The sequence below is a fragment of the Macrobrachium nipponense genome, chromosome 4, assembly GCF_015104395.2.
Source record: "Macrobrachium nipponense isolate FS-2020 chromosome 4, ASM1510439v2, whole genome shotgun sequence".
In the NCBI taxonomy this organism is placed as follows: domain Eukaryota; kingdom Metazoa; phylum Arthropoda; class Malacostraca; order Decapoda; family Palaemonidae; genus Macrobrachium; species Macrobrachium nipponense.
In genome coordinates this window covers 115,928,221-115,943,001 of record NC_061100.1, presented here as the reverse complement: position 1 = coordinate 115,943,001, position 14,781 = coordinate 115,928,221, and the positions used below count along the sequence as shown (strand labels likewise).

General features: G+C 34.2%; 1 protein-coding gene across 1 annotated transcript in view; it reads left to right on the top strand.

Moving 5' to 3' along the window:
* The window catches only part of LOC135211490 (inhibitor of Bruton tyrosine kinase-like), a 154,887-nt gene extending 142,611 nt beyond the window's left edge, over positions 1 to 12,276 (top strand). Inside the window, exon 14 of the mRNA XM_064244797.1 lies at positions 4,562 to 12,276. Within this exon, the coding sequence (XP_064100867.1) occupies positions 4,562 to 4,684 (123 nt within the window). The 3' untranslated portion in view covers positions 4,685 to 12,276. The remainder of the gene's footprint in view (positions 1 to 4,561) is intronic.
* Positions 12,277 to 14,781: the final 2,505 nt, after the last annotated feature.

Below are 14,781 nucleotides of genomic sequence, written 5' to 3'. Positions count from 1 at the left end.
AAATCGAGTATAAGTGAAAGAAACAAGCGAATAATCATCCCAGTCCAGCTGGTAAGTTAGTGAGAAGCAGATCCCCGTCTCCCACCCAATAACCCACCACCATCCCTTCCCTCTCCTCTCTCTATCGTCTCAGCACACTTAACACTAGTTCAAGTAAGACTTTTTTTATATTTTTTATTACTGTACAGGCGGCCCTCGGTTAGCGGCAGGGGTTCCGTTCCTGGCCGCCGACGCTAAGTGATTTTTGAAGCTAAGCGATTTTAAAGCCTACGGCTACCGCACACCTTCTTTCGAAACTAGACCAGTCAAAGGCGCCATAATGCCACAATGGCGCAATAAGTAAAATTATATTTATGCAGGATAGTACTATAGAATTTACTATACAGTAGTACTGTACAGTACATTATAGCATTGTAAATACTGTAAAGTGAAAAAAGCCTAGCTTTAATCCTTTGGGTGTCTAGTATGTAAAGATATAATAAAGTTTATACAGTGTACAGGTAGCTGTAGTGTTCAAGTTACGATCATTAGTCTTACGATAGTCCGCTTTTATGAGAGATCAAATTACAATGGCCTAACTTTGTCCATCTTCTAGTTACATAAGTTCAATAACAGCAAAAGAGAATGATGAAAGTATGGTTTTAACGTTATACTCGTTGCGTGAACGTGTACAGCCATGAACAACCGAACGAGAAACTTTTTTTTTTTTTTCCAAGTACAACCGAACTGGATAACATCTGTTTGGCTTGTATTTCAATCATCGTACTACAGTACACTATTACCGTAGTTGTTATAAATGGCGTTATGTATAGAATAGAACTGAGAGATCTTAATGTAATAACTTTATTCGCTATAGATCAAAGATCAGTCGGAAAATATACTGTTAAATTTAAACCTAGTTATAACAAGCTGAGAAAACTGTTCAAGCTACTAATGATTATTATCGTACATCGGCAACAAGGATAAAACTGCAGTAAATGTATACCATCAAACACAACCGTAGATAAAATTGGGATAATATCATTTTAATCAAAACTACTGTGCTTGAAAGAACACATTTTACTGTTGGTTTCACGCCAATATAAGATAAATAACGTAAAGTTCGTATTGCGATGATATAAAGGATTATTGTGAACGGAATCACATAATTTTTTACGCAATAAACATGCCGCCAACGTAATCTGTTAACAAAAAAAAAATAGTAGTTCACATTCACAACGAGACATATTCAATAAATATTTCCACCTAAAAACACGTTGTATAAGGAAAAGAACCTTGTCTCATATAAGTCAAGTATCTAGATATTCGTTTATGCTAACTAGAAGCAAGAGAATTCGCTCAGAATTGCGTTATGGTGAAACAAACTCAGTGTCGTATTCATCAGCTGATTTCAAACCACAACATTGGCCGCTCCACGGAATACTACTAGCTTAAATTTGCCGTAGTATTTTTTAATACAATAATATGAGAATACATACAATATTCTTGGATACAGTGAAATAATGTATAACTTTTTAAAGGATTTATGGAAAAGATGCATAATTAATAAAATAACACCAAGCATTTTTCGGAACAGTGGCAGACAAGAACGAACATGAAAAAACATCCCCTTACAACGTGGAGTGTAGTTACAAAGGTTGCCTTAATTTGCATCTTATTTATGTACAAAAATGAAAATACCTTTACGTAATATATTATCATACACATTTGAAACATAAAAGCATAAACATTTGAAAAATTTACACATCGATCGCTAAATTTGCACTCTTTTTAACTATATTTTTGGAAGAGCGACAGACGGCGGCATACAAGAACGAACATGAAAAAACATCGTAGTCGATAACTTGAAGGGCAGTTTCAAAAGCTGCCTTTTTATCATATTTCTGCACAGAAATAAAAATACCCTATTCGTAATACATTTTCATACACATTTTAAACATAAAAGCATAAACATTTATAAAATTGACACATCAATCGCTAATTTGCACTTTTTTTAAATCTATATTTTCGGAAGAGCGGCAGGCGGCGACTCACAAGAAAGAACATGAAAAAACATCGTATTTGATAACGTGAAGGGCAGTTTCAAAAGCTGCCTTTGTATCATATTTCTGTGCAGAAATAAAAATACCTTTCACGTAATACATTTTCATACACATTTTAAACAAAAGCATGAACATTTATAAATCGACATATCCATAGCTAAATTTGCATTTATGTAGCTCGATATTTTCGGCATAGAACAGCGTCAGAGGCATATATTTTACCCTAATACCTGCGTAATAACTCTCCATAAAATTTGTTAATATAATTTGCATAACCTTTATGGTTTGAACGGCATTTCTGCAAATGTATGAACTCATTCGACAATGGCGCTAGCAGCACCGTTAACTGAAATTTGTGCCGTAAAAATACCTTTAAAATGCCTTATTTTTTTAATGAATATTTTTGACGACAGCCGTAAAACTGATTCGCCGTTAACCGCCGGCCGCCTGTATTGCATTTTGTTATTGTTTTATCATTAAGTTAAATTTATTGTGAAATTCCCTTTAATTTTTTATGTGAATTGGTACTGCTTTTACATACGTACAGTAAAATTTTTACTGCCTCTTCTCCTTCTCTCCTCAACAATATCACAATGACTGATAACTTAAATCATTTCATTCATTATTTCTGTGCAGCATAATGCTCTCTCCCTCTATCTCAAGTTAGCTGTACGTTACTGCAATGACATATGATTTTGTTCATCGTTTCTTCTAAGTTTTATTGTGAAATTCTTTATACTTTTATTTATTTTGTTGATTATGCTTATTAAACTATACTGACTCACTCAGCACACCAACCACTGGCTCAAGGAACATTGCTTTTTTAGTTTTATTGTTACTGTATTGCATTTGATTGTTTTTATATTTTATCATTGTTTTTTATTTTTATTGTTACTGTATTGCATTTGATTGTTTTATATTTTATCCTTATGTTAAATTTATTGTGAAATTCCATTGTTTTTTTATGTGAATTGTTACTGCTTTTACGTACATACAGTAATATTTTAACTCTTCTCCTTCTCTCCTTAACAGTGTAACCACTCCCTCGTTCAATCACAAGTCAGCTGTGCACGGCATCGCAGCAGTGACATATGATTTTGTACATCTTGTATGCTAAACTTTTTAGTGAAATGCTTTATTCTTTTATTTATTTATAAAGGAAAAAACATGATAATATAGTTTTTCGTGTAGGACACGGTAGACCAATGAATACAATTAGTATAAACAAGAAAATTGGTTAGTTTTAAGTACAGGCAGTCCCCAGTTATCGGCGATCTGGTTTTATGGTGATTGTCTAGTGCCAAAATTCGACATTTGTCAGCGCCAAAATGTTCTGATATCTGGTTATTGGCACCAATAATAGAGTATTGGCACCGATACATACCTACAGAGGTGCCATTAACCACTTAACGGTACCAGTAAGTGATAAAATTACCGATTTTCGTTTATCAGTGAATTTTGCTTATCATCAAGCTGTTGGAATAGAATCCCCACCGATAACTGGGGACTGCCTGTACGAGTATTTGTTCAATAAACAACACAAAATTTTTTAGAAAATGTTGCTCGAAAAACGGAATGTTTGACATAAGCATTCGACAAACAAGGTACCACTGTACATATAGTATTGACGAAATCTCATGACCAGGCAAATTTTAAAGTTTGCCAATACGTATATCAAAAGAGTGCAACAGTGGAAAAAGAAATATATGCAAATGGTCATGGTATAAAAAGTATTCCCAATCCAAATGCTCATGGGGTAAAAAAAAGAAAAAAAAAGTATTTCCAAAATTTCTGTACCTGCCACAGGAAGGTGAAAGTGAATATATTTTTAAACCTGCATGGTGCCTCTTTTTTGAGATACTACATGTAGAAATACTACTGTATTGTTCATGTGCGGAATGAATCTTTGGTCTTAACAATAGGATAAACCTTCTGGTGCCAGCTGAAAAGGGGTTTGTCATATTTCAGTGAGTCAGACATGTTCTATCTAATATTTTTTGTACTTTACTTTGCAGAATTACAAATACACTCGCATATGAAAGATAAAAACTAAAACCAGAAGCAATCCCTGTTTATATACATGAATAAATATATATGAGATGTACAGAATTGGGGAGATGTAGCACTTTTTAGTGAATTATACATGTTCTTTTTAATATTTATTTGTTCTTTATTGTGAAAAATTAAAACTGCAGCTCACATAATAATGTAAAAAGCAAGAACTGAAACCAACAACAATGCCTGAGTATATTTACGGGTTAATACTTATGAGATGTACTAGGATGGGGAGATTTAGTACATTTCCCCATGGAATCTCAAGGAAAACTATTCTCCCTTTTATCTTGAGCTGAGGTATGAGTTGCTATGTGGTCATTTATGTCCTGTTTAAGTAATTTGAATGTTTTCCCACAAAATTCATACAAATATCAAGGCACAAACTAATGACCGTCATTGGTGTTTCCCTGTCAGTTAGGAGATGAATTGGGTACAACTCTATTAATATTCTTTTGATTTTGCAGCTTGAAGACAAAGCCATTGAAGAACTGAGTGCATTTTATGGCGCGAATGAATGCTTTGAAGAGAATATTAAAGTTACGAGAGTGAGAACTGCAGTAGCTAATCCTACATGGAAAAAATCATAGATGTTGATTGAAGTGAACATCATCCATCATGTAATTAATTGTCTAGATGAAAAGGTTTTTGATAGCTTTTTTATTTTTAAAGAAAAGTAATACACTGTAAACATATTGGTCTTTATACTGGTAATTGTTTTAATATGTGTGGAAAACCATTGTCATATTCATCACTAACATGGAAAATTACAGGAAGTATTCAAGTAAGCAAAAGATATTGTAGTACTGTTTAGTCAAAAGTGCAACTTATACTTTTTATATTTTTTCAAGATCACTTGGAAGAAGTTAATAAATTTACTCAATGAAAGAACTAGTAAATTCAGCATCTTTTATATTTGAAATGAGGAATTGATAACCTGGTTGAATGTATGATGATATTTCACAAGATTATGAGATGTAAGGGTGAAATGAGGGGTATATTTACTGAAATGTTTGTTGTAAAGTAGAACAGAACTCATTTATTATGCCGAGTCTGGTGACAATAGAAATATTCTACTTGTGTAGAAAATATGCTTATTTTCCCTGTTTACGTATTATTACATTTGATATGTACTTAAGGACTGAAATCTTTTTTATAAAGTTTTACAAAACTCATAACTGGTGTTGCCTTTACTTAATGAAGCATAATGTGTGGGCTTGTTTATCAGTGTTAGATCTTTTGTTGTGGAAAATATGATTATAGATATTTAATAATATCCAGCTCTATATAGTAGGAAGTATTGGATATCTGTAGTATCTATGTTATATTTGTTTTATTACTACATAATTTGTTTTTCATTTATGGTAATTTGCATTATGAAAGGGTTTTTTTGGTGACAGACTTATATATAAAATTTTACGTGTGAATTTCAGACTTATAATTGTAGTAAGAAATGGCCACCAATGATATATGCCAAATATTTTGAAATAATGAAGTTCCATTTATTTTCACTTTTATTAGGAATGTGCAAGAACTACTTGTGACCAGTGAGGAAGCCGATTGGGTGTAGACATACTGAACTTTAGACATTACATTGACTTGCCCAAAACGATATTAGTGTATTCTTAGTACAATCTTTAAAATTTATGCCTTCAGGTTTTATCTCTAATCCTTTTGAATTACAAAGAAAAGTAAATATCCTTGTTACCATTTAGGGAAACACACTCACAATAAAATAAAAAAAACCATGTCATTACTTTATGTGGAAGTGGGAGGAGCATGAAAATATTTTCATTCTTAATTTAAATCTATTAAGTTTTGATGGTGACTATGGAAATTATCCCAGTACATTACTAATAAGTTCATTCAGACAGGGGATAGTTACATAGATTATATTAAGAGAATCTGAATATGACACAGTTGAAACCCATCATGGCTCCTAATGACATATTAAGAATGAACTGTTCAGGAACACTCTCAAGTTTCTTTGCATGTTCTAAACTCTTCAGGTATGATGATACAATTTGTTATTGTGTGATATTGTATCTGATTTTTATGCATGTATATAAAATGCAAAACAGTCTAAGTTTCACCTTCTTCATAAAGTGTTGAATATAAAATAGGTTTTTATTCTTATTTATTCAGCATATTCCTGTAAGTTTTCTGAGAGACTTTATTGCAGAAGTCGTATTCAACTAATTTTATTTTGGCGTTTTGTTCTCTTCTCAAAATACTACAGTAGACCACCGTATTCGCGGAGGATTGAATAGCTAAAATCTGCAAGTACTTGAAGCCAGTCTAAAAATGCTTAAAACTGGCTGTTTTGATAGTTAAAACACAAAAAAAACTAAAATTTTTTGTACCTGAGTATTTTGATAGTTTTATCACAAAAAGTGCAATCACAAAAATGTGAAAAGTACAATAATTTGTGAATATTTTTCACTGAAAAATATCACGAATAGGTGAATTTCCCACAAATAATGGGTGTATATGGCCCGTAGAAAACTGCAATTAGGCGAGTCCACGAATCGGGAATCTGCAAATATATGGAGGTGTACTGTACCATAAATTTGAGGAATTCTTAATGAGATGAAATAAGACAGATATTTATAATGTTTATAAGCAAATGAAAAATTCTTGGTAAAGAATTATCTTGTAGATTGTTTATGATAAGGACAAGTTGGGTCCAGGGTTGTATAGGTTGAGGGAGTTGGGGAAAAATATTAACCAAGCCATTTTCATCCTTGATGGTTTTGTTTTTGTTCATGGTATTGCCTCTGAAGTGCAGCATAGAATATTGTGAAAGTAAGTAGAAGTTTCCATTTTATATGATCGTAATAATGGTAATAAGAAAATTTGTTGTTAATGAGGTGTAATTGTTTAGTTAAAGTCAAGTGGACCTCAGCCCTGTTGAGTAAGAATTTGTAGTTCTTTATTCTGAATTGGAACTGTTCTAATGTAGAGATATATTGCTGTTTGCAGTTTAACCATGTTTTTCAGTGTACATCATAGTTTTAAAAGAGCTATGGAATATTTTCCCATATATTCCACGTTTACTAATTTCTTGTTTCCATTAGTGTTACACATTTTAAGATGAAGCTTAGGAAAGTTTCAGTTCTGCTATTATATTATATATGAAAACCACTATTTGTAAGGGCATAATTGTAGTCCATTTTTCAGTTCCCAGTTTGTTACCTCAAATTCTTGAACGGCCTTGGCAAAGAAATTTGTTGCATAGCAATAACCTGCTTTGCCTCTTTCCCATCCAGTATTATATTGAACTATGCTTCAAATCAGTGACCAATTATGTAACTCGAGGTTCCTTTTCAAGAAAGTTTTCTCTTACTTAGCTTCTTACTTTTTCACACAAAGCTGCTGAATGGAAGTTCGATTTGAGATTAACGTGCCAAAGTGGTGATACGTTTTGTTATCTTGGAAACTTTCTTCTTGTCTTCCTTTTAGGGATAATTCCATGATATATTTTGGTTTATATGTCATGGTTTGGTCAGTTGCTAAGTTTACAGTATCTCAAGCTTCAAGTTTGTGTCTGAAGCTAGTAAACACCATAAAAAAGTATGTAAATTGTCAAATTAAGAATGGATGCTGTGTTTTGACAATATTCCATAAAAAATTTACATGTTAATTACTGTTTCTTAGATGTTTGATGACACAAAGTTATGACTATCCAGCCTTGTAAGCTACTTCTTTAGAGTAACCTTGTTACCTCTTGGTGATACCTTGCATACTTAATATTTTGCATCTGTAGAACATTTTTTTTTTTTTTTGAACGGCATAAGTTTTTTCTATTAAAGGTCATAGTCACAATTTTATTAAAAGTGCCATAAAATTAATTCTAAATGCTTTTACAGTACTTTGCTCATATTTTCATAAATTATAGATGACAATCTAAGACTCAGTACAGGCAGTCCCTGGTTTATGACGGTTCCGGTTGATGACGTTCCGAGGTTACAGCGCTTTCCAATTATATTTATCTGAAATTATTTCCTGATTTAAGACGCATGTTCCAGGGTTATAATGCTTATAATGCCAATCCAATGGAAAAATTAACCCAAGGCAAAATAATCAATATTTGATTTTTTTTTTTTTTTTTTATGAAAAATGCATTTTACATACGCAGTTTTCAATACACCCAAACATTAAAAGTATGGTTTTCTTGGGATTTTTGACGATTTTCAATTATGTTTCTGTTTACATATGACAATTTTTGGCTTATGACGCAGTGCAAGAACGGAACCCCTGTTGTAAATTGGCAACTGCCTGTATTAATTTTTTCATACATCATAGATGACAATCTTAGTCTCGGTATCGATTTTAACTAGAATATTTGTAGATTTAGGCCATAAATAACATTCATTTCATAAATAGTTATTTTAATTAGAACAAGCAGTTTTTTCTCTCTTATGGCATTAGACTTACTAATTGGCATTATTTTTATTTTCTACATCAGTTTTGGTACTATATAGCTTGAACTGTTGGGCTAGAAAATTTCATAAGTAATTCTATTTTTCATATTTTATGAAACTATTTGTATATTGTTCCCCAGTCAGATTTTATATTTAATGAAAGTGACTGAACAGGACTTTTTTTTTTTTCAATTGCCCTTAAGATGACCAAACTTGAGTAAACAAGTAATCTGGAGATGGTACAAACCTTTCAATGTCATACTGAAAGGTGTGGCATGCTAAGATTATTAAGTTGTTCCAAGAGAGATACAACCATATTGCCTTTCATATATGGAGTATCTTCAGCGTGAGCTTTAATGGCTGTTGAATCCTGATAACAAGGTAGTTAACTGGTGAAAATGGGATGGAGATAGGGGTGAATCCCTCCCCTCACACTGATCACTTCACTCTTTCTTCAGCCTCCATTGAGAGAGGATGCTTCTGCTGTCTTTTCCTTGTATGCTCGCTGAATTTTGAATGAGTAGCTTTACTACATTATTCTCTTACCATTTGCTTGTCCTGTGCTTTTTTTTGGATATTTCTTGCCTTTATGCCATTACTTCTGGTTCTGTTTTTCTTGGACATTTAGAAAAAACAAGACCAGTACCATTGGGGTTGTGGGTTATGTACTTGTAGCAGCAGACACATCAGTCTTTGGTTGGTAAATCCTTCTTCCTGCCAGTGAGTCCAGGAAAGCAGCAAATGACAAACTACATATCTGAAATATTCAAATTTGGCCAGATTTTGCAGTTAGTGAAAAGATATGGGATGAACAGGTGTGTAGTTGTCCATAGGTAACATTGCCAGCGAAGTAACACCCCAGAAGAAACTGACAAAACCTTCCTGGCCTTCCTACCATCTTAAATACTGCTACCACTGAGGTGAGGTCAAAGAGGCACATTGTGCAAAAGGGACCATGTACATTCCCTTCCTCGAGAAGTGGTTAATTATATGAGTAGACTCACTGATGAAATGGTCATCAATCTTCAGTGTTGAATGAGTATGATTGACAGACTATGTTTACAGTGGAAACTGCATGTTCAGTGTAAAGATTCCATCAGAGAGGGAGACTTTGTGTTTATATCAGATTTTCAAGTACCCTTTCATCAGGATTCTGAAATACTTCCGCCTTGCCTGCAATGAGAAGGTGTTCCAGTTCAAGACTCCATGCTTTGGACTGGTGACAGATCCTCTGTGTTTACTTGACATATTCAGCTTAGTCTCAGCTTTGTCCTATTTGAAGGATATTCATTATTTGCGTTCAGCGGTAAGAGGATTGTATTGGTTAGTTCCAGGTTCCTGTAGGGAATACCTTCTGTCGGACAGGGATTGTCTGCAAGCATTTTGTCTTGATCAGGAGATAGTGATCAACTGGCAGAGTCTCGATCTTGTTCCTAAACAGCATATAAATCATCTGGGTAGGCTTCTGGACACAGTAGCAGTAAGAGCCTTCCTGGTGGGTTCTCATCTGAACAGCTTCAGGGAGGTAGTAGTGCAGTTCCTGTTACAACAGGAACAACCGACTCAGTAATGGGAAGTGGTCTTAGGTTATTGGTTATCATTAGTGAAGCTTGTTCTCCATGGTTGGAGCCATCTTTGATTACTTTAGTGGGAGTTTCTTGTCTCTTGCGAGAGTGTTTTTTTACAGGGCAGTTAGAGAAATGTCCAAGTACTACTGCTGTCGTCCCTCCACAAACATGTATCAAGGAAAGTGGGCTATCTTCTATGATTGGTTTTGTAGAAGGGGCTTCTCTCTAGTTGGAGTATCTATCTTGTTTAGTGGATTACAGATTTCTCATCAACCAATGCCGAGACAAATACCTCTCAGTTTCCAGTAAAAGGCTATAGCTCAATCTTACTTCAGGTTTCCAAACTGAAGGGGTTGGATCTCTTTACCTTGCAGCTTTTGAGGATGACAAGGCAACTTGAAATTTCTCATAAGCATGGATAAATCCACCTGGATAGTGTGATTCATGCTAATGAGAATGTTCAAACAGTCTTGCCCAACTGCAGACTCCAGCCCCAAGAGTGAAATGTATTGATAGTGTTGTGAAACATTATGGGCCTCCCTTCAAACAATTGTTATATTCATTGGACAGAGATCTTACATTAAAGAGAATTTCTTTTAGCTTTAGCCTATACAAAAAGGGTGGGGAACTGCATGGTCTGTCTCACTGATATCTTTTTGGCACACACACTTTTATCCTAGAGTTAGTAACTAAAACTTAGAACCCGTCAGTTCTTGACAAAGAGTTTCTTAACTCCTAGACAACAGTTTCTTTATTTCTCTCTCTAGAGACTTGTTGGTAAACCTGGATGAGGTGCTGAAGTGCCTAATCTGCATTTTTAAGCACTGTCTGAAGAGGACCCACTTTTTTAGGCCAGAGCATTGGAGACTTCATTATTACAGGTAAGCACAAAAAGGTGTTGTCTTGAAATTCCCTTTCCTTCTGGCTTTGTGAGGTTATCAAGTGGGCCCACAGTTCCTCTCTGGAGGAATTTGGCATCCCTTTTTGCTCTCAAAGAGCACAAGAAATTAGTGTCATGGACCATTTCCTTCCTTTCCAAACATCTTAGTATTTCAGGTATAATAATTATAATGTTTGTTTAACCTCATTCTACCTGAGGGATGTTGCCCACAGGTCCCTGACACATTCTCCTTGGAACTAGTGATGGCTGCTCAAAACATTGTGTAGTTACAAAGTCTCTTTTGGGTACTCCATGTCTCATATGAGTATGTCAGCTTGGTACATGTCTCATTTGAATATGTCAGCTTGGTACATTCTTGCAGGAAGTGTGGATGAAGAATGAGTGGTTTTCTTTTCCTCTGCGTTGCCCCTTTCTCTTGTAACAAAGGGAGGAAGAATATGGAAGAGCTGTTTTCTGGACCATTTATTTATTTAGAATAAAGCTGCTGCTCAGGTCCATTTTTACTTGACCAGTAGGAGCAAATATTTGTTAAACCTAGCTTAACCACTTTGCTTTTGTTCCTGCAGCTGAAGGAAAGAGTGAAGTGATAATAGAGAGGTTACACTCTCCCTCCTGCATGTCCATATCAAACTGTTAACTACTTTGCTACCAAGTTTCAACAGCCATTTCAACTCGCGTTGAAGGTTACTATATATATGGAAGGCTGTGATTTGTATACTTTGGAAAAATACAAATTGCAAATTTTTTCTTTTTTTGCTCAAGTAATTTTCAGTTTCCTTTTGCTACTTTTGGCAACTAAGCCTTCAACTTTACCTATAAGCCAAGGGCATGCTCTAAGTGTATGCACCCACCCACCTGCATAGTTATGGCCATCTTTCTTTGTACCTAATTGTAAAGCAGTCTGATCATGACAAGTCAGTTTTTCATTTAAATGTAGCTTTGTAAAGTAGTCTATTGTAGGTTTTTTATATGAGGTTAATACTATAAATAAATAAAGGTGAATGTGAACAACAGTCATAATATGAAAGTATATAAAATTTTATCAAAAATGTTTAAAAGAATTTCCATTTATAGATGCATATAAGTGGTGGCATTTTCCCCTACATGTGTGAATACAGTTTAGTACCAGAATAATGTATATTAATAATGTAATTCTCTCGTTTTCAGGGGACTGTTCACTTTTAAAAGTGTAAGACATATAGTTGTAAGTGTAATGTGAAGTCCATTTCACAATAATTATACCAGTATTTAATATATGTTTTCTAAATAAAGTTCCTTTCAGTAAATTATTTTAGCTGCTTTTTTCAAATGCCTTATTGCTTTATTTATATAACTTAGGTTATGAAATTGTTAAACAGTTGCATTCGGAGACCTCAAACTTCTGCCACGGTTGGGTAATTCACTTATCCTCTAAAAAGGTCTCATACCCATATCTGCATTTCTCCCAATCTTTACTTGTGAATCATAAGACTTAGTTTAGTTAAAATTTTCTTTTTGTGTAGTTCTGCAATTAAACTTGACCTAACACACTCCCTTACCAGGTTACCGTTGGTATCGGTTACCGGCATTTAGTTTTTGCAGTGCTTGTTCAATGTATTCATAACTGGGTTTTACCCTCTGTAGGGTTTATAGCACCATTGCCTGATTATCGGTGGCATAGGCCGAGTGCCAAGACTGCCTCATGAAATACAAACACAAACAATTTGCATCTTTTCCTTTGCTCTTTTAAAGTTATGCTTTACTTCACTGTATCCAATCAGTGTTCAATGTTTTGGTTTGGAAAAATCAGCCGAGAGCGGAGGTACGATTATTTCTCCATATTTAACTCAATTCAGAGCAATTTTCTTGCTTATGTTTAGCTTAAATTCATCTCTAGAAACTATTTATATGGGACAAGGTTAATTTTCATTACATGAAGTGTTTTTACGTTGAAATGTGACTTAAATACGTCTTGTTGTGAACTAGATTGTTATATTTTTCGTTAATAGATGGTGTCGGGAGCAAGTTTTTTGTGTAAAAAATTTACAGATTCCTTTTGCTATTTTTATCCTGTTTCGTAATAATATGAGATTTAGTATTTATCTTTTATCGGCGTGAAAACAACAGTAAAATGTGTTCTTTCAAGGCCAGTATTTTTTATTAAAATACTTTTTTCTCCACTATTAGTTGTGGTTGAGTTTCATCCATGTTGTTGATGCACGGTAATTTATAATCGTTAGCAGTGTGAACATTTTTTTTCACAGGTTCAGCTACAACTGAAGCTTAAATTTAGCAGTACTATGTACTATTCCCGTGCCAATATTTTCTCCATAGGAAATAAAGGTATAATGAAGACATATTTAAGTCCTGTTCTACTTAACGTTATTTGTAACATAACTACGGTAATTTTTTACTATCGAACAATGGCTGAAATGCTAGCAAAACATTATCATCAGATTGGTTCAGTTGCTGTAGCAAAATAACTGTTATTGTTCAGTTGTTTATGGTTGTAGCATTAAGCAACAATTATAACTGCCTATGGATACTTTTATCCTTCTCTTTTGCTTTTTTAACTTATTTAACCAGAAGATATGAGAAGTAAAGAGATGAAAGAAATGTTAGCAGTCTGAAAAAGGTGGCTTATTTCTCTCTCTCTCTCTCTCTCTCTCTCTCTCTCTCTCTCTCTCTCTCTCTCTCTCTACTCTCTTCTTCTCTCTCTCTCTCTCTCTCTCACAGATACTACGCCAAGATTCACCAGTAAGTTCATTGAATCTGGCATTAAAAATTTGTAGAACTACCATGTAGACCATAGTAAATAATTAGGTAAATGAAATTCCACATTTTCATTAAAGAGTTATTACATTAGGGCAAAATATCTGGCCACGACACTGTCTAAGACATCGTTAACAAGTCTACAGCACTGTAAGGTGGATTGTAGTGCCCATATACTTTTGAATTATGGTTAGCGACGATTTTCGGTTAGCATCTGCCCCCCCAGATCCAATAAGAACATTTTGTAAATGAGATAAAAATTATAACTCGCAATATATATTGAATTACATACCGTAAATAATGAAAATGATAAGTGTTATTTTATGATGCATATACTATTTATCAATGCGTTTTCATGGTGTAAGAATCTAAGCATCCGGTTGTGGTTCAACTTGTTCACTGCAGTTCTTGAATCTTGAAGTCTCTTCCTGGCCTCTTTTATACATTGAATGTAAATCATACAAAAAATATTAAAATGAAACTCCCGGGATTTCAAACCAAATCCAGGGAGACAAAACTGGCTAAATATGGTCGGGATTCTGGGAAAGGAACGTGAAATCGATATAGATCTTATATCGTTAGTGGAGACGAAACCAGTGTTATGGGATAAAAGTCTCAAAGACTACAAAACTCGGAATTTGACTATCTACATTCTGCATGTCATGTTTTCCCTCTGAAGTTTATTATATATATTATAATATATCCGCCACAGCAGTTACTCGAATGAAGCTTGAGACATACGGACGTAATGGAAAAAGTTGTTGCCATCCCGTTTTAGATCCTCAAATAACGTGGCAAATGTGCTTAATGTCTCTCGGTTTGCATGCAGAGTCCACCCAATGGAATGCGCTTTGTCTGTTTTTTTTTTTTTTTTTTTTTTTTTTTTTTTTTTTTTTTTTTTTTTTTCTCCTTAAATACGCTCAATAAAAACACACTACACTCACTCTTATCCATTTTGGTTGACTTTACAGCCCACCATAGACTAAGTATTAACAAATTTCCCGCCATAGGATTCTGCGTAACGCAGCTGTGTCCGGCAACAT